A 23,372-nucleotide genomic window follows, 5' to 3' on the forward strand; every position below is an offset into this window, starting at 1 on the left:
ATGTTAATAAAAAAAAAAAAAAAAAATAAGATACTGGAGACTAAAAGAGATAGCAATATACTGATTCAGCACTCATACTCATTTGTTAAAGGTGAACTTCTCTGTATAGCTCCACCATCACCTTTGATCTTTCTCTCACTCTTTAGGGGTATTTGGGCTATGCCTATTCTAACTTTTTCATGTTGGAAGGGGCTGTCAATAATATGGGATAGGGACATGGAACTAGCTGATGCTCTGGAGAGGCTGGGCCCTGTGCATTTCAGGACTTATCTGGTCCTGGGACTCATCTGGATGTTGTAGGTTTCTGGAAAGTTACCCTAGTGCATGGAACATTTGTAGAGTCTTACATAATGCCAGAGGGCTTCTTTTGATCCACAGGATAACCTAAGTTCTTTTGTCTCCCTGCTGTTATGTTGCTGGTTGGCAAATGGGCGTGATGAAGTCTATCCAATAGAAGAAGGTGAACTCACTGTTTCTGTGGTCAGCACAGGACCAGGACTCCTGTACACTGCATGTGGGCTTACCTATATCCCTGCATTAAAGTTGCTGGTACAAGGAAAATAAAGTCATCCACATGATTCTTTTTCATTCGAGAAAAAGTAGAAGGAAGCAGAATGATAAATCTTTGGATGTCATGATCAAAATTATTCTTTTGTCTTGTTCAGACCTAGGAAAGGAAGGGACTGACTTCTTAAGGAAGAAGGGAAAAAGAGAGGCTTTGTGGTGACTGGAGCAGGCAGCTCAGTGAGTGACAAAGTTCCACCCAGTCAACCTTGGGGAGTGGAGGGGTCATAAACAGCACCCACTGGATCCCCAGAATGTGTGAAGCATCAGTATTCCTTTGTATAAGTCATTGGAGGGTCTCTGGAAAATGAATGGTGGATCCTTTTCTAGGGAAGTTTGGAAACCCTGCTTCAGGGCACAGAGGCTTCATTTCCAGAGGCCAAATACATTCCAGTACCATGTGGAAACCTAATTCACAAGTCTCACTTAATGCTGATTGCAGTCATTACAAGAGTAACTATAGGCAAAGTTGAATATTAGGAACGTAATTATTGGCCGTTAATATATTTTTGTTGACTTCATGGGCACAACATCTGGTTATGCTTATATAGCTTTTTTTTTAAAGTAATATTTACTGTAACAAATAGTCCATTTGTTTTCAAAGTTATTGTTTTGGAGTTAGAGCTCTTGACCGCCACCTTCTTTTTCTCATCTACCACTGATTTGCTCCTTGCAGATGATGCAGTTTTGCGGGTTTCAGCTTCTATAAGTCTGTGTCAGAAACCTTTATTAAACAGCCCCTGGAGCACAACACTGCCAGTTATGCAGGGCAAAAGAGAGAGTTGTGGTCACTGCCCTTGGGGACTGGGAGTCCAGGATGACTTTGAAGCCTGTGTATTGTTAGGACATAAATGAAATCAGATGGAGCTAATGCGTTACATAAAGAGAGAGGGCAATTAAAGTGCTCAACTCCATCATTTTTTCCAAACGATTGCATCAAGTGTGAAGGCCCAGTTACATTTTGAGATGTGGGAATAAAGGTTACCTTGGTTTTGATAAACTCCAAAAGGAAAGGCAGGATACACATACACACGCATACTCAGAATATCTTGTACAGCAGGAAAGATGGGTTGATCAAGGAGGCCTTTTCCCCCTTCATGTGTGTTTTAAATGGATATTGATTCAAGTAGAAATTTCTAATTATCACAAAGGCAATATAATCATCCGCTATGAACTGAGTGCCTCATAAGCAGCATTTGGATGAGAACCAGTTCTTGCATTCAGGAATCCAGTTGTCTAACACTTACACAGGTACACAAACCAGTGCTGCTACCCAGTCCCCCCGCACCTGTTTTTTGCACCTCTTGGGAACCCCTTCTGTTAAAATAGCATGGCCTTTCAGGGTAAATAAACAGAGATAAGCAAGAACCAAATATTAGCTGGGATGATTAAATATTTACCTCGAGCTGCTTTTACATGTCTCATGTGATTAACTGCTTTATTCTTGGGATGTGTTTTTAGTCCGCAGCTGTGCCACTAACCCTTGCCTCCATGATGGGGAATGCGTTGTAGACTCTGCCCGTCCCGGGTATCGATGCCTGTGCTCACCTTCCTGGCAAGGGGATGACTGCAGTGTGGGTAAGAGAAAAAGTAATGTCCAGCATTCTGCACTACAATTTCATTTTGAGATATTCAGTAAACTCCTCTTTCCTCCAAAATGCAGGAACAGAAGGTTTTCTAATTAATGCTTGCAAGCTGGAGTGGGATTGTACATTGTCCACAGAATAACGTCAGACTTCGTAATGCGGTGCTGCAAAGCCCCATGATCAGCTCTGTTCTGTGGACACCCTACACTCTAGTCATACTGGACGCCCTACAGCTCCCCAAAGACACCTGCCCTTTCCTGCCCCTGGTCTTTACTGTACTCCTGCCTCAGCCTAGAATTCTCCCTCCACCCCCAATCTGCTGATTAAAGTTTTTCCAGTCTTAGTCCAGATGTTGATTGAAACACTCCTTATTTCTCCCATCCCTTAAAATCTCCTACTTTCCCAGTACTTCCAAATCCTGCCGTGTGTTTATGGTTAGCTGTTCACACGGCTGTCTCTGCCCTCAATAGACCATCATCCCCTTGAGGACCGGAGTGGTGTCTTACTCATCGCTGTCCCACTGAACCAGCTCACACCATTTGGCCTCAGTAAAGGCTCACTGTGCTGGATTATAGTTTGGCCATCTGCCACAGATTCCATATGGCCCTGTTTCTTCTCCTCTGCAGATGTGAATGAATGCCTTTCGAACCCCTGTCCACCCCTGGCCACATGCAACAATACTCAGGGGTCCTTCATCTGCAAATGCCCCGTTGGGTACCAGCTGGAAAAAGGAATATGCAGTTTGGGTAAGAGAGTTTGTCTACCTTGGAATTTACTCTGTACCACAGTACATTTTATAAAATCACATTTATTGATTTTTTTTTTGAAATCAGTATTTGTCAGTGTAAGAAATATAGAAATAAGTAAGGGATATTGCCTGTATTAGTCCACCACTAGAGATATAATGCTTTTACTTTGCAATCTTCTTTTCTTTTTCTTTTTCCCTTTTTCCTTTTTGGCAATCTTTTTTCGATGCATTGATTATATTTTAAAATAGTTGAAATCATATAGCCTATGCACAAACTTTATATTGTAAGCATTTTCCCATGTTATTGAAAATATTATACAACTATCTTAATGACTGTATAATATGCCATCATTTGTGCATGATGTTGTATGCTTGACCATTCCAACCTGCACACAGGAGAGAAATTATTGAAAGTCTATTCTAAACACATAATTAAAAAAATTAAGGAGAGAAAAAAAGGAGAATAAAAGCCTGATTAGCCTACCACATTCATGCATTCTTTTCATTTTTAAAAATAATCCTTATATTCTTGTCCACAGACAGAAACATTCTTTAAAAGCTGCTGCCATAAATGTACCATGCAGTTCATCGTATTTTATTCCCTAATTTGATAGATTCACAAAGCTAGTTGGTTTTAAGTATACTCTCCATTTTATACCTTAAAAAGCAAACCAAACAAACAAACAAAAATTAAGGCCCTGACAGCATGTTAAGTGGCTAAGCTTATATAACTGGTTGAGGAGAGGCCTGACTTCCAGCCTGTAGTTCTATTACACAGTCATGTATTAATTATAAGGGCGTTCTTGCAGAGCTGTAACCCTTGTGAGAGTACCGAGTTTAGTTCATAACTTGTTGAAGAAATTAGAAATGAGAAACATAGCCTTATATCTAAGCTGGATTAGGAAAGCGGCAGATAAAGTGTCTCATCTTTGAATCACTTTAAATTGCCCAGTGTGGCACTTTACACACAGAAAGTGCTCAGAGGGTATTTTCTTTAGAGAACAAATGTCAAAGCATTGTTAAGAAAGAAAAATCTAGCAATACAGTCCTCGGTCAAAATCAAGAATTCCTCATCTTTTAATAATTCATTTGCATTTGGGTCATCTAGTCTGTTTAACCCCACCATGTAAGGAATAAGCCAGGAATTTTCACCTCAATCAAAACGTAAAAGATTGAAATGGTTCTGTTTTATGGCGTTATGGAAAGGACGCATGTCCAGGACTCACATGCCTGGCTTCTCTCTATCAGCATGTGAACACGAGCCTCAATTTCCTCATCTGTAAAATCAGAGAAACATCTGCTCTGCTTCCCACTCAGGGTTGTTGTGAAATCAAATAAAATAACGTATTTGATCAAGCTCTCAGAATGATCAAGAGTGCTCCAGGTGTAAGTTATCATTTAACACTAATTCTTCAACCTTTGGACCAGAATTGAAAGCAATGAAAACGATAAACTGTTCTAAATACAAAATAAATAAATAAATAATTATAGATCTTCAAAAAAAATCATGTTAGGTAACATATGGAAATTGAGTAAATTGGAAGCAGAAATTCTACATAAAGCCAGATGATGTAAGTGCAGGGACAAAGGCGTAAATGTGCCTGTGCAGGGGTTGGATTGGAAGGAGAGTGTGTGATGCCATCTTTAGAGTCAACTGAAATGCAAGGCCACCTTTATTTGGAGCTGTACTCTCCCATGACTAAGAGGAGAGCTGTGTCCTTAACATTTACCATATGTGTATTTCTAAGCAAAGTCTGGATAAACCTTAGCCCTGCCTAGCCCTGTGAGAGGTGAAGATGGAAGGAGTAGGGGACTTCTGGAAGCCTGTTTCCTGAGTGTCCCACAGTTAGCATGGATCAGGAGGGGAGCTGTTCTATTGGGCTAACAATCATCTTTCCCTTTTCAAGTCATTTAGCTTCATTGTTCATAAACATCAGAGGAACATGCAAATTAGAGCATGCTGAAATGCTTCCATTTGGCCAGGAATGTTTTCAAAGAGCTCCCTGCTGCTCAGAAAGAGTCCTAAGCAGCTGGCTTCACTGAACTGTAGAACAGGCAAAAAGATGTTAAATAAGGATTAAGGGCTTTAGACAGTAAGTGTAAGATGTTAAATGTTTTCCCTGGCTCATTTGTGGGCCTTTTTCTTAATTCAGCTTGTAAGCTTTCTGTGAAATAGCAGCTTCCTGGGCTTTTTTGCTTCCATCTCCTCCCCCCCCCCCCCCCCATCCATAGGGAATAATAGAATTTAATATAAAGGAAGATAAGAAGTAGATATGAAACAGACTGTACTAGATTTTGGTTGCCTGCCCATATGCAAGTCCCATTTCCCTCAAGACCAATTAGCACAAATTGGTGTTAACTAGGATTTCATTTTCTGAGTGAAATGAGTCTTGAGGCTGCTTCCTTTAATTTTTGAGTCCCCAGTGTCTTGAAAATGGGTTGTTTTCATTATGTGGCCAATAGTCATGGAGTCTGGCAACCCTGAAGTGTGAGCCTGCTACAGATGTTTGCCAGCTTTTTCTGTGGCCCCTCGGTTGTCCTTGTGTTACCAAATTCCTCAGGGGGGCAGAGAGTGTCGTGGGGAAAGAAGAACTTTGAAGACGGATACACATGAGTTTGAATGCAGATGTTGCACTTGGAAGCTGAATAGTCTTGGGAAGTTACCAGATTCCCCTACGATTCTTTTATCAGAGATAAGACGGGCATTTCCTCCGAGCAGAAAGAATGGGAACTGGCTGAAGGGTCGGGGAACTCTAGTGAGAAGAAGAAATTGAAGCACCCCCCTTGGAGATGGGAAAAGGCATCGGAGAGCAAGAGCTTTCTTCTAGCTTACTTGGGGTCTGAGGAGCAGTCTTAGTGTCCAGCGCCACACCTCTGTCGGTGTTCTCCTAGGACTGTAGTGTTTGGACCAGTCGTCTCTTTGCTTTGTACTGCTTTACTGAGCATGATGAGGTGTGAGGCCCTTAAAGGGGTGTAGGGAAGACTCCTTCCCTCAACAGCACTCGTGCACACACGAGAGGTTCTTGAGCCTCTCACTCAAAAGTTTACTTGACCTAAGCTTTCATCTCAGTTCAGATGACCCCCACTTTGGCAGGGAGGAAATCAGGAAGAGGGAGAGCGCGGGCCCGCACCCTCCAGGAGCTCATAGGTTGGCCAAAGTAAGAAAGAAATGCAGAGATTGTCCTGTGAGGTGGAATAAAGCTGGATGCCCCAGGGATTCACCAACCCACAGCGCTGGGGTGAGTCCCGTCACACTGTCTGACAGGTTATGTTTTCATTTTCAGTGAGAACCTTCGTGACAGAGTTAAAATTAAAGAAAGCTTTTCCTAACATCACTGTGGAAACACATTCAGACCTACACGAAGTGGAAAACGAGATCACCAAAACAGTAAGTTTCCTAAAAGGCATCATCATCATGTTGGTCCTTGCTTCCTCCAGCGGAGCTTATTCAGAGTTGGGATCCTTCTAGGTTTCTGCTGACTCTTGAACTCTCTATGTCTGTTATGTTTGTCAGGTGAACTTCATAGTGAAATTAAAAGCCTTTCAAAAATAGAAGAGAGGTGCTGGGAACTGGTGATAGCCAGTGGAAGCACTTCTTTGAATGTGTCCTCATATGCAGACTTTTACTGTGCCTCGATGTCTCTTTTCCACATGCAAACTTGTAGTCAGAGGCACTTGGAGTCCCTGCACCCATAAGGGCAGCAAAGAGAGACCCAGACAATCCCAATATCACGCCTGCCTTTTCCCTGTCCTTTGGAGCTCAAGGACCACAATGCTTCTGTTTTCTCAAGGGAATGCCAAAGAGTGAACATTTGATTTCATCATTCAGGGTTTGAGCATTCACTGCGTAGGTTATCTAGGGGTCTTGGATTCTTCCTCTGTCCCTCTTTGCCGACTTTTTATCAGAGGAAGAAGAAAAATAGAGAAGGAACAAGAATGAAAATGAAATTCATATCAAGAAATTAAGTTTTAGAGGTTGATTTTTTATTCCAGCTTTATTTGTTCTTATGGGTAAGTGTATACTAGCCAAGGACTATATTTGTGTATGATACAAATACGAATTCTGTTTCCGTATCTACTGGGCATCTGCTCTGTGACAGGCAATGCCTCTGTTTCAAGCATTTCAACCCTTTTTACATTTGGGAAAACTGGGAGGCTCTAGAAGGCAATGAAGTTGCCTGAGTTCACACAGAGCAGGGTTTTAAGCTGACATCTTCTAATCCTACACCCAGTGTTGTCATCACTGCACCGCTGCTTGTGTTGTAGGTGGGTATTTTCCTCCAAGATGGTACCGGGGTTTATAACCCTGTGCAGTCCTTTGCATTCAACAGTGTCAGGTGACTTATCTGATCTGTTAGTTTTTGCCCAGTTTCAAAACACTAATAATAATAAGTCATTGCCTATCATAATATAAAGCATTGTCATTTAAAACCAAGAAAAGATTTGATAACGTTCTATGTTGGAATCCATCTTCTGAAGAGTGACATGTGTCTTACACATGGGCTTTGAACATAGATGGGTCTGCAGTAGACAAGGTATTAAGACTCATTCCATAAAAGGACTCCCCAGCCCTTATTGGGCTGGGTAGAGGAGTGAGGGGGAAGCAGGCATGCTACTTTATACTGTAGAGGGATTTTCTACTCCATTTTGAGGGCACAAGGCAAACACAGGGAGAGTCGCTCTTAATTTGCTCTCAACAAAAGGCCTCCTGACCCATGTAATGTCATCTTCCATGGAAAGCCTTTTTGAAGAAGACCTACCTTTGAGTTAGGTCAACTCACTATAGATTATGAGGGGTCTGTGTAGGGCCAGCCAGACCCGGTAGCTGAAAGGAGAGGAGCCTTCTCAAAGAGGCTCCTTCACTATACAAAGTCCAAATAAACAGTTGCTGCTGAGCTTTTTGAAACCCTGGGTTTTAGAAGAGATCTGCTCCTTTGAAGATGTTTTGCATCCAAGGGTGCTCTTCTGAAACTCATTTCCTGCTAAGATTTTCCCCACTGATTTGCTATCTGATTCTCTTCCTTTGTACTCATGGAACAGCAGAATAAGAGCAGAAACTCATCTAAGAGAGGAACAAAATAAGGACATCATTTCTGTATAAAACTTCCTGCTGATAACTTGGTGGTTGGAAAATGCCTGTTTCGTCATGGGAATAGGAAATTGGTTCTAGGTCCAAGGCTTTTGTCTAATTCACAGTTAACAGCAAACCTGTTCTTCCTTCCAGTTAAATGTGTGTTTTTCAACGTCTCCTGGTTATGCCCGATCCACAGTTCAGGCTTCCAGGTAAGGGACACAATTACATTTGCTTATGAACCAGTCTATAGAAAGGGGAGCGTATTCTAATAAGGGCGTTGATGACAAAACTGGGCCCTGTTTTGAGCTGCTGGGGGTGACACAATGTAGAGGTCACTTGCCACTCACGTTCTCTACTCCCTCACTGGACAATGAAGAGGACACTCATTTTCCAAAAGCCCCAGTGCCCACGTGTCATTTTAAGACAATTAAAAACCTACCAACTGGGGGTGCAAGGGTGGTTCAGTGGTAGAATACTCACCTGCCGTGCGGGAGACCTGGGTTCGATCCTCGTTCCATGCATTTCCCAAAACAAACAGAAAAGTTCAACAAAAGGTGCTGCAATAATGGGATACTCACATGGAAAAATAATGAACTGTGACCCCCACCATATAGCATACAAAAAAAAAAAAAACTCAACAGTGAAAACCTCCCCACTTTGCCTGTAGGGAGCCCAGCACCATAGCAATCTCGCTGCAGACCACCTTTTCCCTGGCCTCCAACGTGACGCTGTTTGACCTGGCCGACAGGATGCAGAGATGTGTCAACTCCTGCAGGTCCTCTGCTGAGGTCTGTCAGCTCTTGGGATCTCAGAGACGGATCTTTAGAGGTAAGAGAGATGCCCTTTGGGAGGCCCCCGTTCCTACAGTGCACACAGAGAGAAATGTAAGGCATTTGGGGTGGGGCACGAGAAAGCTCATCACAGAGCTATCTTTGGAATGAGTGTTAAGCAAAAGGTACCTGTATGCCTGCACCTTTGTGCGTGCACACACACACACACACATATGCACATATGGAGAGTCCTACACACATAGTCGTGACGTCACCTGTGCCCTGGCAGGCTGCCTTTCTGTTTTTTTCTGAACAGTGTTGATGTGGGAGGATGAGGGATATAAGAACTGATAAGGAAGGAATCATTCTTTCCTTTGAAAGTTTCTACTGTCTGTGGGGAGACGAAACACCCACACAAAAAATGTGCCCACTTGTCAGTGACCTTTATCCTGATAAGCTATTAATAAATCAAAGTGTGTTCAAAATTATCCTGATTTTTTTTAGGGGGGGGCAAATTATAAATGCATGGAAATAAGACTCAAAGAATGTAGTCCAGAATCCTCTCAGAGGTGCTGTTTATGTTTTCCCTGTCTTGTTTTTGCTTTATTTGTTTTTTCTAAGGCTTCTACCATGAAGTGTGGGGCAAATGAAGAAAGGGATTAGAGACAAGTTCTGAAGGCAGATTTAGGTCCTAGAGGGGGAGTTTTCGTCTTTGGGATAAGGAAGCTGTGCTGGAGTCGAAAGTGCTTCCTTAGGTCAATAAGGAAAAGCAAGACTTGAATGATACTCTAAATCAAATTAGACCCAGCAGAACACTTCACCCAACAAAATGAGATAAAGTAGATTTAAATGAAGGGTTTACACCATGTTCATTACAGAAAAAAAAAAAAGAAAAGCACTAAGCGCTTCCTTGCAGAGGAGGCCTGTCCCTGCTGCCATATCATAAGTGATCAAAATAGGCTCTGGTTAGCTCATTTTACTACAAAGTTAGGACTAGCAAAGGATGTAGAATTTAGTCTGAACTTCCCATCTGTTATCCAGGTGCTAGATGTAATTGTAGGTATCAGATTCTGTTGCTATATTTGCTAGAAGATCTAAGACTTTCTCAGTGGGTCAGATTTTTGTAATTGCTGGGCTGTGAGTTGCAGAGCTTAGAAGGTGGGTAGTTAGCATTTGGCTAATGCTTAAGTTGAAAAAAAAAAGTTACGCTTTCTCGAGTTGAATTTGACATTATTCACCATGACTGGGGAATTAAATAAAAGGTTCATGCTCAATTACATTGTGCCCCAAACTTTGCTCTTGGTTTTTACTATTTTGTTTCTCTTATGAAGGATTCAAGGTACCAACATTTCCTCCCCAGTGAAGGGCAGCTTTCCATTGACTAAACATTTATGGAGTACTTTCTATGTGGTCAACATTGTTGCAGGTTACTTTCTTTGACCCCATGAAATGCTTTCATGCCTTGCAAAGCAAGTGGCCAGATGTTTGTATTTGGAAGAGCTTGCAGCAGCCTTGCCACTCTCTAACCCCCGTTCCTCTGATTGCTTCGATGTGGCTTGTGGGAAAGTGACAATCTTTAGTGTTCAAGGTCTGAGGTTCCCATTCTTTCCCTCTCCTTTAAGAGCCCTTGAGAACAAAGGCAGTTACAAGCTGGGTGAGGCTCACTTCATTCCGAGGTCTTCTCCAGGTTTTACCAACAAACTCGTCTTGGCCTCTTGCTAACCTCTCTGAGTGCCTGAGAGGTGGACTCCGTTAGCAGAAGCTGTCAGATTGTAGCATCTGGGTTTTTCCAACTTACGGGCAGCACTGGGCTACTCTGGACATTGCCATTGGAGAGGCAAGTCCCTCCCCCTATTCAATTCACAAAATATCCACTTCCTTACCTTCCAGAGAACTGCAGCTCTGATGTCTCCTGAGGCCTAGAGTCTTTGGAATTCCCCGTGGAGCGTTTCAATCTTAGATTTACAGGAGTTCTCTTTGTCTGACCTTTGGGCGGATGTTATGTTCAAGAAAGGCCATGGGAATTGTGAATGTAGAAAAATCACATCACTGGGCTTCAAACGAAAACAGGGGTATACTTGGTTCAATTTGACGGATTCATGATAGAATATTCTTTAAGAATTGTTAGGGTAGCGACTCCTCCGTCTCAGAGGCAAGGCCCAGCTTTCACTTAAATCTACTTCTGTGCAGGGAAGGGTTGCTTCAGAAGCGTAATTAGTATTTGCCTGCAGGCTGGATTAAAGGGGAGGATGGAGGGGAAATAAATACTCTATCGACTTCCAGAAAATATCTAATCAGGTCAGGCAACACAGGCTGGCGGTTGGATAAGGCCAGTTCTGGCCTGGGCAGCTTTTTGTCCTGTTTCTTTATATTAAGATTTGAAGCCTGTTAACGCCTTCGAAGAGTTTAGATTATGGGGCTTCGCTCCCTCCCTGGTGCCAGCTTCCCAGTCGTTGCCTGGTGAGCTTTTCCTTTCTAAATTCCTCCCCCCATAAATATAAACTTTTCACAATAAACAAAGGAAATTCTATCACTCACATAAATGAGGTTCTGATTTAGCACACCAACTTCCACTGATAAAGACAGGAAATTCAGCATTGAAAACTGAAATCATGTCCTAAACTCACCTCCCTGTGACCAGGCCGTGTCCCTGCCCCAAGCTCTCAGGACTCACAGAGTAGAGGGTGCTGGGACCTTGCATGGGTGTCCACTCACATCACCGGGACCTGCCTGGGCAGGGGCAGTTTTCCAGGATGGGAGAACTAGTTGCTAAATAGGTTCAGCATCTTCCTTAAGAAGGAAGAGGGAGTCCGTCATGCCCGGGAAATTGGCAGGCACCCCTCACTGCCCAGCGTACGTGTTACCCTGCTGCAGCTCTTTTCCCATTCTGAACTTGCTGTTGCCTCCTAATAATAACAGCACGAGTCTATGTTGCCTTGCCTTGTAAGTGGAATAAGACACTGCTCCTTCCCCAGCTGATTTCATACTTTCGTTCTACTGCCCGTGTACCCCATTTACCTGTGTCCTTTTCAGATAGATGCTAAAATCCCTCCTTATTGTTTTTACTGTCTATAACCTTATACAGTGCTTCCTGCCTAAGAGTGAATGCTTTAAAAAAAAAAATTACTGGGGGTGCAAGGGTAGTTCAGTGGCAGAATTCTTGCCTGCTGTGTGGGAGACCCCTGGATCGATTTCCAGTCTATGCACTTCGCCCCCAAAAAGACAAGAAAAAAAAGAACTAAACAAACAAACAAAATTCCACAAATGGTGCTGCAATAACGGGAACCTCACGTGGAAAAATAATAAAATGTGACCCCACCATACAGCATACAAAAAAAATTTATTGCAGTAACATTCACATAACATAAAATTTGCCCTTTTAGCCAATTTTTTTTAAGTGTATGATTTGGTGGTATTAATTGCATTGGCCAGTGTTGTGCTACCATCATCACCATCCATTATCAAAACTTTTTCATTACTCTAATAATGAATTTTTAATAATAATGAGATGATTCTTTGTCATTCATGAAACAAGCACAGCCCAGGGCTTGACAAAGCCAGATAAATATGTATGTAAGAAATAAAGCTGGATCAGAAAAACAAACAAAAAAGAAATAAGGCTGCAAAGTGATGGAGGTAGCATGCTAGAAGAAGCAGCTGTGTCTGCCCGCCTCTGGGAGGTGGCCAGTGGCGGGTCTGATGGCCGTGGACCAGTCTCTCTGCAAGGGGCTGGAGACCCAAAGAGAGATTAGCCTTAAGAAACTTTCAGTCTCCTGGGGGAGACAGGTGCATAAACATGGTTTCATGCAGCCACGGTGAAGCAGGCTCACTGCCATACCTCCCCCCACAGTCAGCCCCTGTGTGCTAGGCAGTGCATTGTCAGGGCAACAAGAAGTGGGGCTGGGTCATCGAGGCATCACAGACACAGAGCCCAGACGGACCGGTCGTCAACTTGAGGGGTCTAGCAGTCTCCAGCTGTTCTTGATTTAAGTCCACAGCTTCCTAAGAAGCACATGGTTGTGTTGTCTGGGTCTGTGCCCATTCTCCCCCATGCAGACGCTTAATGTAGAGACCCAGAAGACATCATACCCTCCGGTGATTTCTTTGCCGTGGAAGCTGGGAGAAGGGGACAATGCCCACTACTTTCCAGTGTGAATTTGCTCTGCGTCTGTGTAATGCTGCGGGGGTGTTTTGTAATGGGAAAATGCTTGTGAACTTTAAGGAAATAGATTTGGGAGCTGACCCAGGGATGGGGTCGCAGAAGCCGGTGCAGAATGGACCTCTGAAAGGAGCATTGGCACCATGGAGATTTTTTTGGAAAACTGCCTCTTTTAAATAGAGAGTTCCTGCATTTAAAGTTTCAAAAATGGAGGAGGTTTTGTTTTGTTTCACTGTCTTGTTTCTCCATTCCAGCGGGCAGTTTGTGCAAGCGGAAAAGTCCTGAATGTGACAGAGAAACCTCCATCTGCACCGATTTGGACGGCATCGCGCTGTGCCAGTGCAAGTCAGGCTACTTTCAGTTCAACAAGATGGATCACTCTTGCCGAGGTACCGACAGATTTGTGGGGATTCTGTGGCCCCTGTCCCTAGGACAGAGAAGACGCTTTTCTTGGCTGGGCTCACCCATGCACGCTGGCACACGCTTCTCTTGCTCACTCTCTTGCTGCTATAGGTATAACTGCTCTAAACTGGGGGTAACCAGTTCTTGTTATTTTGCTCACAGCAGGATTGAATACATTATCTCCTTGGTATAATAGCATTATCTCTGAGTGGTGCATGCTGGCCTGACAAATCAAATTCCAAGGAAAAGAAAAGAGAATGGAATGCCTGTGGCTACAGTGTAGTGCCTTTTCTTTCTCTTTTCCACTTTAAAGAAGTTAGAAAAATTATTGTTTTAACTCCCACAGCTTTATTCTCCTGTCCAGTAATCTTTTAAAATGAAGAGACAAGCACGGACCAGGCCTTTATATCTTTTAGGAGGCAGCTGTGGCTCAGTGGACAAGGCTTTGAAGCCCGTTCAGAGCCAGGCTTTGTCTCACTGCTCATACATCATCTTGGGCAAGTTACTAGCTTTTCTGCACCTCAGTTTCTTCTTCTGTGGAGTGGGTGTAATAACCCCTCATTGGGCATTCTAAGAATTCAAGAAGTCAGCATATATGGAAGGACATTGTAAGCCATCAGCATTTGCTTTTGCATTTCCCCCTGGTTGTTGTTGAATGAGTGAGCTCTACTTTTGTAGGTTTCATGAAATATCTGAGAGCAGAAGTATAATTCTGCTAACTTTTCAGGTGAGACTTAACTTCATTCAGTTTGAGTTAAAGGTTGCTCAGTGTGTGTAGTGCAAAAATAAAATACTACATCATGGTAAAATTAAAGCAGGTCCAGAGCACTGTGTACCTAAAATATAAAAGATTGCTGCATTCTGATTGTGGGTTCATGGTCATCAGAAAAACTAGCAATATAAAGTCCATAGTGGTGCCTTAAGCATCACGTCATTTTATGGCATAGGTTTCCTGCTCAGTCAGCACCTTGCTGGTGACAGATATACTTGAATCCCAGTACAAATCGCATCCTGGGGGAAGGGTAACCTGCCACTTATTTTTGTCAGGACTTCCCTTTAGAGGACTCATTCCATCAGAAGAGGATGATAGTACATTTCAGAGCAGCACTCTTCAGACCCTCCAACTTTGTTAGGTTTATATACAGATACTTTTAAAGGTTGTCCATCTTCAGCTCCCAGGCAGGACCTGAGAGGGTCTGGAAGAGGAGGGCAGACTCTGTTGGGCATCAGACCTGCTGCAGACTTGGCTCTGGGTGTACAGACTGCCCGAGGAGAGAAGGGAGAAGGAAGCTCCTGCTTAACTACAGAGATAAAATGCTTCCTTATCCCAGTTATCTGGTTTAATACAAAGTGTTTCTTGCCTATCTTAGAAACTGGGGCCTCTAGCCCAGTTCCGTTGGAAGGTGACCTTCCTTAAATCCACGGGTGCCGGGGTGCTGTGCAGCTGGTTGGAGGGAAAGGGGAAGTGGGTTAGTAATGTGGGTGTGTAGGAGTGGTGGCTCTGGAAGTGGCTCCTCTGCAGTCTCTGACAGTCTTAAGAACCACCCTGCCACCTCTGCTTCTGGCTGGCCTGAGCCACTTCCCACTGTTGCCAAATCATATCACTTTCAGGCTAGCATTACCAGTAGCAGAGCTGTTAGAGTTACCAAATGCAAATGATACAGGCACCAGCAATTTATATTTATCAAGTCATGACCCAAGAATCAACCTCAGGAAATCTTGGATTATTAGCTTTTGGGCTTATTGCTGAGGCTGGGTCAAGCCTCTTCTCGGCAGTATCCTTGTTAGCTGGAATTTCAGTCCCTCGCCACCAGGCATCTGATGAATGATTCCCCACTCCCTGAGCCACAGCCCTATTGGAGGTGGGTTCTGATGGGTTAACAGTGACATCTTCTGGCCGTTGGTGCTGGAGCACAGGGGTGTTTCTAAAGAGTCCTCTTTTGGACCTCAAATCCTATATAAAGGGAGGACAGAGGTGTGTGCTGGCTTTTTGCTAAATCACTACGATTCACAGCTGTGCATTACCAAGTCTCTATAGTGTTTTTTGCTGCTTCATACACACACACACATTTCTTAGTGTCCCACATAAAATGTCTTTACATGCCTCCAAAACCATGTAGAATGCTGATAGTTCCCCTTCCCCATAGGGTTCTTAATGTCTTTCCATCAGGCAGGCATCCTACTATGAGTTTCAGCACTCGGTGTGTGTCTTTCTCTCACCAGACTACAAGTGCCTAGAGGGTCACGACCGTGTAGAATAGCACTTAGCACATTGTAGGGTTCGACAAATGTTTGTTGAATGAACACATGAATGACGTGAAGAGAATATGATTGGTAAAGATTGTTAGGTTTTGACTTAGTTTCATATTGATGTGACAGATTGCCTGAAAGGAAACATTAGTTTTTTAGGCTCTACCATTTACACATTTTTTTAAAAAGTCCTGAAGGTTTGAATGTGCTGGTCTTCTTATCAATAAGAGATGCCTAGCTGCTGCCACATTCATTTCATCCTCAGTGCTCCACGGGCAAAGTTCCTATAGCATCTGTGAGGTGAGAAGCTGGATTTTAAGGAGCACTGGAGTGCCTCAGTGTCAAGGTCTTTTAGGGTTCTCTAGGGAACTGATAGGAGATATATAATGTAAATATTATGAAATTTTAAAATAGGAATTGACTCATATTCCTGTGGGGATTGGTAAGGCCAAATTTCATAGAGCAGGTTGCAAGCTGGGAATTGCAATGAAGGTTTTCAATGAACTCCCCAGGAGAAGCTGGCTGGCTGAAATAGAGATGCAAATTCTTCCTCCTGTCTGCTGAAATCATCACTTTTCCTTTTACGGCCTTCAACTGACTAGATGAGATTTCTCTCGTTATTGAAGGCAGCTTCCTCAGTTGACTGTAGATGTAATCAGCCGAGGCTGCAATCAACTTACTAATGATTTAAATCCATGAAATAGCCTCACAGTAACTGTCAAACCAGTGCTTTGTTGACCAAACGACTGGACACCATCACCTGGCCAGGTTGACATAAGAACTTAACAAAAGTTTTCCTCCAGGAGCCCCACAACAGTGCCAGACAAACAAATGGGGGCACTCAGTCACTGATGATGAAGGAATGAGCACATTTGAAAGAGAGTCAGGCCTCTTCTGAAGCTAAATGGAAACAGCCCAACCTGCTGGCTCCCAAGCAGGACAACAGATGGACCTTACATCTGGCTGGATGACAGCCTGGGAGAGGAAAGCACCCACCCAGCAGATGAGGGTTGGGTGGTTGGGTGGATAGAGTTGGTGTAAAAACATTTCCAGGAAGAAATGTTCAGAATAGAACAGGCTGGTGTGACATCAGCCTGCCTTGGTGCCGAGATGGGTGGGAATGAGTCAGTAGAGAAGTGAGCAGTCCCTGCATAGCCACCCCTGCAGGGGTGGCTTCTTTCCCACAGCTCTGCCATAGCACAGGGCAGCACAGTTGGAGGAGGCATGGCGATTCCACCCCCAGAGAGGCTAGAGAAGTCAGCTTGTTCCTTGGAGAAGGCTCCCCGTAAGGGAGCAGAGAACTCAAAGATATCCAAGGTTTGGGAGATGGAACCTTGTCACTCCTTTTCTTTTTGTTCTACCTTGTTGCAAAAAGGATTTGAGGCACCTAATGAAAATGCCATTAGGTGTCATAAAATAAATTTTTTAAATATTTAAAAGCTAAGTCACATTGAAGAGGGAATAACTGATGACTTTGTTGAGGCTAGAAGGAAAGTGAATATAAAAGGTATACCATAAGGTCTTAACATTTTTGTTAGAGATCGGTCATATATGCAGATTCTGAGTTTCCTAGACACTGAGGCTAAGACAGAAGCATAATTTTGAGAATCAGGGTCCGTAAGATAAAGCACAGTTCTTCAGGGGCATACCCATCTACCTGGGCATTGAGTCCTGAGAGAACTTTCTCTGGGGGCACCCTTATCAAGAATTTACTGAATGACACAATCGAGGACATCCTGCAAAAAATACCATCGGAAGTTTTCCATGGCTGAATCTCCTGATAAGTAGCTCTTAACTTAAGATCATGAAGCTTGGAGAAAGTGTGATGGACCCGAAAGCAGTGCAGTCTTGGGTCACAGATCTCTAAAGATCTGCTGTGAGATAAATTATAGATGATTTAAAACAGTGTTTTCCAAACTGTATTCCACAAAGCTCTAGCGATGGGTTAATAGAGAGTCTATGACAATAAAATAGATGCTAGAAACATTAAGCTTCTACCAGAAGTTGAAGGAAGAAGAATGTTAAACACATCCGTGTAGTTCATATTATTATGCACTCATCATCCATCATAGAGGATGCCGGAAAGCCTGGGAGATCTCTGGAGCCAGCCTGCAGGGCGGGTACCTTCCTGAGCCCCCCAGGCTGCTGGCGCTCACAGCTTACCATGGGCCTTGGGCCTTCGGTCAGGGACTGCTGCTCCAAGTGTGTATCTTTTCTTGTTCAAGATCATTTCTGCAGTATGTATCATTTACTGAGCATGAATCAAATTTTCATCGTTCCTTCCAGCAGTGGATTTGTCTCCGAGGCTATTTTTTATTGTCTGTGTTCATCCAAGCATGCATTATATCCCATGATGTTCTGTCAGCTTATTGTAATGTTGAGAGCATTCTGTGATCGAATCGATTGAAGAACTGCTGATCCAGGGGAACTGCTTCCCCGCAGGCCCATCGGTGAAGCAGTGTTCCATGAGCAGTAGTGCTGGGAGTTCAGAGTTATGTTCTTGGGCAAGATGCCGGTCAGGGTTATGTCTAGATATGTCTCAAGTCCCCTGCATAGAATAAAGGGTGAGAATTCTCTTATGAAAACTGGGGGCACCCACCAGGACCTGACCCAGAGGGGCCAATGTTGGGTTAAGGTTTCGCTTACATTGAAGGAGGTGAAACATTTGTCTTTGTGTGTAGGGAAGGATGTTATACAGAGGATATTTTTAACTTATAGAGAACTTTTGAGAAAGAATTGCATTTGTTAGATGGTAACTATAACCGAACATTTAGTTGATTTCCTAGATGCCAGGCACTGGGCTGAGGTATTTGCATGCTTTCATTCCCCTCCAAGAAGCCTATGCAGTAGATATCATTATTATTATTATTAGTAGTAGTAGTAGTAGTAGTAGTAGTAGTAGTAGTAGCAGTATCCTTTTTTACAGATGGGAAGCTGAAAACCACAAAGAGGTTAAGAAAAATTTCTTGATAAGGTCAAGAGTTGACTTAGGCCAGGTTATAGATAATCCTGATTCTAGGATGGTCTTGGTGACTTTAGGGTGCCTGGAGTGTAACTTAACTCTCTGAGTTTGGGCAGAGAGAGGAGAATAGGTCCATTCATGGGTTCTCCTTTTCTCTTTCAGCCTGTGAAGATGGTTATAGGCTTGAAAATGAAACCTGTATGAGGTAGGCTCCGTGTTTCTTCATTCTGATGAATTTGTTACACACTTCACTTGAAAATTACGTAGGTAAATTACTTCTGTTGAGATTTGAAATTAATTATTGGCTTTTTCTTCATTGACTTGCAGTTGCCCATTTGGTCTTGGTGGTCTCAACTGTGGAAACCGTAAGTGTACGAGGCTTTTCATTCCTCTTGGGCAGGAGCCTGCCCAGGGAGTCAGTCTTCCCCTCAGCTTACGTCCTCTGCCTTCTTGGGGGAGGGGGATGGGGGGGGACAAAGATAAAAATCTCAATTGGTGCCCTCTAGGGACTTGTGGTCTGGTAGGGGAGAGAAAGGCATGAAGAGGCCTGACTTTGCGAGTGTTAATGCGATAAATAAGGCTTGAGGTGTGACGTAGGGAGGGAGGGACCAGGCCCAAGGAGAATAGAAAAAGCCCTTTAGCGCCAGTAGGAGTGCTCATAGCACACAGCATAAGTCTGTGAACCTTACCCTAAACCATGGTGTTACAAACCAGAGAGACTTCAATAATTTCATGGAGGGTGGGTTGAGAATAATTTAAGGGAGGGAGGAAGGTTCCGGGTACAGTAGAGTGGCATCCTCTGTGCAAGGAACTTACTCAAACACAATCCCACAGTGGATGGCAGAGAACGGGAGAGTAAGAGAAACAAGGTGATGAGTTAGGGATTTTGCTGACTCTCTTGTCCACTGTGTGGTGAATCTGGGAGCCGGAAATGAGAGGTGCCCATCTGCCGAGTTCTCCAAGGCTTCTCCTAGAATGTACTAGTGCATTAAACCTGTTCTGGTCAAACATCTCCCTGAAACAGTTTTATTGGAAAATGCTTCATATTTCTTGGTGAATGGAAGAGTGATCGGAGAGGAGAAATGAGTCTAGGAAGGGTTGAAAGCATTTAATGACTTTTTTGCAGAGATTATTATATACTATAGATGTCTGAAGATGATATTCCCTTCTAGTTACTATTCTGTGAACTCTTGTGCTGGGAAAAAAGTCAAGTCTCCCCCATTATGGTTGTAGAGTCCTAGTAGTAGCCAGAATTTCTCCCTGATTCCAGAGACTTCTTTTGTTTAAGCTGCCATCACTGTGTCCAGCAGAGGACAGACTTCCATTTGGATGGGCAGCTCCTGTCCACCCCCTGTTAACTGGCAGCTTGCGTAAATGTGTGGTGACTTTCCGTAACTCTGTGATGGTGTGGTGAATGCCACTTTATAATTGTGATGCCTGTGTTAGTTTTAGTGTTGCTAGACAATCAATAGTGGCTGATCACAAATAACACCTGCCACCGCCTCTTCCGTGAGATCTGAGACCAACCCGAGGGGTTGGTTAAGGAATCGGGAATGCTGGAATTTCATCCTCATGAAAACTCTTTGTGTGATGATAACTCTTTGTGTGATCTGTGGCTTGTCATTCAGTGCATTGTGCCCAGCAGGGCCCTGACCACCCACTGCTGTCACTTCTGCTTTTACCCCTCAAGAGGAGCTGCCTCCTTGGGGTGGTAGCTCCAGCTGGGTTCTTCACAGGCAAGAAATGCTTTTTCTCCATGTAGATTCTTTGGGTACATACTCCACCCAAGCCAAGTGAGATGGTGAGGCCAGCTTTTCTAGCCAAGCACATGGTCTTGAGATTCCCCCGTTGCTGCATTCCTCGGGGTTATATAACTGGATATTCTGGGCTTACACAGGGATTGGGTCCTGCCTTTCTAGAAGTTTCTACTAGCTTTCTAATTTTGACCAGATTTCACTCCTCATTCCTCTTAGAGAATATCCTTCAGACTGGAAAGGAAAAAACAAACCTTTCTCTAAAGTTCCTTATTCAGGTGGGCAGAGGCAGGGCCACCCCACCTGGTCAGGTCAAGCCTGCACCTGCCTTACCACTGTTCTCCTTTTTTATTTCCTCTTTATGCAAATGACGTCTTCGTTTGTAGCTCATATTCCAACAACTATGTCCTCTTATACCATTTGTCAAATGACCCCAGAATTCTTTTACAGCTGTTTTGTCAGAAATGCCCTTTCCTCCTTTTGCGCTTGCACTCTTTTCTTAGGTGTACATGTTTGCTCCTTTGCTGGGGTTTTGTGTTGACACATCTTGGTTTGCTTCACTTCTTTTATAAAAAAATAAATTCTGTTTTTTGGTAATATAAAACACTTGCCCATTAATTTCTTTTTTTTTTTTTTAACTCCAGTTAGAGCATAGATATAAATTAAAAGAAAAAAATTAAAATAAGCAATCTCATCACCCATTAAAAATTATTGTTAATACACTGGTTGGTTACTAAGTGTGGTTCATGAACCAGCAGCAGCAGCATCACCTGGGACTTGTTGGAAATGCAAAATTTCAGTCTTCCCCACTTAAGACCTACTAAATCAGAATCTGAATTTTAACCAAACCCAGAGATTTGATTTGACGCAGATTTACATACATATTAAAGTTTGAGAAGTACTAGTATATATATCTCTCTTCAGAAATGTGTGTGTTTTATTTTTAGTAGAAATTGGATGTCACAGAATGTCCTATTTTGTAACCGGCTTTTTAAAGCTGGTAAACTATGGAATGTTTTCATGTACTTAATTTTATCATATTGCTTTTGATAGTTCTAGGGAATTCTACTCTGCAGATATACCATAACTTATTTAACCATTCCCCTCTTATTACCTTTCAAAATTCTTTTTTTTTTTTTTTTTTTGTTACCCTCCTCTAAGCCATTTTTCTGTTTTATACTTAGGGTTACTTGTGATTATAGGGTTCACATAATTTTTCTAGATGACCTTTTTCTGGCCTCAAACGTGTTTGTCCATCCCTCTTTCATATTCACAATATGCCCCTTTTGTAGAATCTTCCATTTAAAGATTCTGCAGCTCTTCGGTAGAGATTCTTCCCCGCCAGCCTCCCAGCAGGGCCAGAGAAGATTTAGGGCCTGTCTTCCCCACTTATGGGCCTCTTCCTCTTCTTCCAGTGAAACTACAGCATTCAATTTAAAGATAAATCTGCACTATCTTTCCACCCAACCCACAGTCCAGTGGCAGGTGCGTAAAGGATCTTTTAATTGTGTTCACCCTGTTAACATTGGGCTGTAAAAAGATTCACATCAGTGGAAATGCTGAATGTTGGCAGGAGTCAGTCATTACTCAAATATACAGGAAAACTGCCCTAAACTGCTTAAGTGGAAGAACAGATAATTAATTATCCAGACATCAACTGGAAGTCTCATTCAGCTAAAAGCAAAACACCTCATTCAGCCTTGACTGGCCTCATTTGATGTCAAAAAGGAAAGGAGATGGGGGTTAGGGAGAAGGGATTGCTACTCTGTTATCTAATCTTCCTACTAGGAAGAACCGGATGGGACAGAAATCACATGAAAATGTGAAAAAAATCATCTAAAAAATGGATATGCTGGAGGGCAGGGGCACTGAGCATGATCCCTTATAGGCTTAGAGACTTGAAAGGCAAATTTCAAACAATGCAGAGAAAAAAAAAATCAGTGCTGTGAACCTCTTAAGGAAAGATGATGCAAGTATGATGGAAAGATTTAAAAAGCAAAATTCTAACCAAACTTCACTAATGACCTCGGTGAGAGAAAACGGAGAGAATGGAATGAATGGTATAATAAAAACTAATGTGGCTACCTAAATAGTCTGTAATGAGTTCAGATTTTTAAAGGAAGGTGAATTGGTTGGCTAAGGTTCTTCTGGAATAAGTAAGCCTCCCTAGCTTAAGCAGTAGAGTTTGTCAGAAGGATTGTGGGGTATATCATGGAATTCCAGTGTCAGGAATGGCAGGGATCAGGGATCCTCGGCCATGGGAGGTTGTGGACCTTCTTTTCAGAGCACATGGTAACGTGACTCCATCTCTGTCTCTCATCTCTGCTCTTTGTTGTGTGTGTCTGTGCACAGGCTCGCTCTCCTTCCCAGATACCATGACAGAAAATAGGGTTGCCAGACAGCTCTTGAGTGTGTGTGATTCCATTGGTTCAGCCGTTGTGAAAGAGAAGTACCGCACTCTCTCCCTTTTCCAATTTGAGATTCCAGGACAGGAACTAATTGATCCAGCTTGTAGGAAAGGTTTACTCCCAGACCCATTAGCTGTGACCAAGGGGACAGTGTCACACGTACAAGAATGACTGCCGCCAAACTGAAACCATGCAGAGGAAGGGGGTGAACAGGTCCCAAAAAAGGGATTTGGCAAGGAAGAGAGCCTACTAGATTCCATCCAAGTAAGCATATAAACAAGGACAAATACAATATACAGGAAAGGCTCAGGCACACGAAGCGTTAATTTGGTGAAAAATTCTGACAGTCGTGACACATTAACCTGTGATCCAAACGCAAGAAGGAAAAGAAAAAGTAGAAAAATTGTGAAATGTCAAATGTTAAAAAGAAAATAGGTCTACAAATTCCAAGTTCTCTAATCTGGAGAATCTCTTCATACTAGGAAGCATTGGATAGACAAGCCTAAGAAAATGTTTGCTGTCTTCTTTTCCACGTTAATAAGTATTCAAAACCCCTGCTACGCTAGTAAATGTAAGAGCTGGCATTGATCCAGTCCCATGCGCTGTTCATCATGTGGCCTTACAGAAGTCTAAAGTCAGTATTTAAGTTCAAAAGATCAATCACAGAGGTTCATGAACTGACTTGACAGCGATAT

At 43.0% G+C, this 23,372-nt stretch overlaps 1 protein-coding gene across 1 annotated transcript in view; it reads left to right on the plus strand.

Annotated features, from left to right (window-relative positions):
- Positions 1-23,372, plus strand: part of HEG1 (heart development protein with EGF like domains 1) — a 90,942-nt gene that overhangs the window by 48,208 nt on the left and 19,362 nt on the right. The window contains exons 8-15 of the mRNA XM_077118090.1: positions 2,026-2,142; positions 2,777-2,896; positions 6,183-6,286; positions 8,123-8,181; positions 8,640-8,800; positions 13,156-13,290; positions 18,678-18,720; positions 18,843-18,880. Of these exons, the coding sequence (XP_076974205.1) occupies positions 2,026-2,142; positions 2,777-2,896; positions 6,183-6,286; positions 8,123-8,181; positions 8,640-8,800; positions 13,156-13,290; positions 18,678-18,720; positions 18,843-18,880 (777 nt within the window). The remainder of the gene's footprint in view (positions 1-2,025; positions 2,143-2,776; positions 2,897-6,182; positions 6,287-8,122; positions 8,182-8,639; positions 8,801-13,155; positions 13,291-18,677; positions 18,721-18,842; positions 18,881-23,372) is intronic.

The sequence above is a fragment of the Tamandua tetradactyla genome, chromosome 10 (genome assembly GCF_023851605.1).
Source record: "Tamandua tetradactyla isolate mTamTet1 chromosome 10, mTamTet1.pri, whole genome shotgun sequence".
NCBI classification, from domain to species: domain Eukaryota; kingdom Metazoa; phylum Chordata; class Mammalia; order Pilosa; family Myrmecophagidae; genus Tamandua; species Tamandua tetradactyla.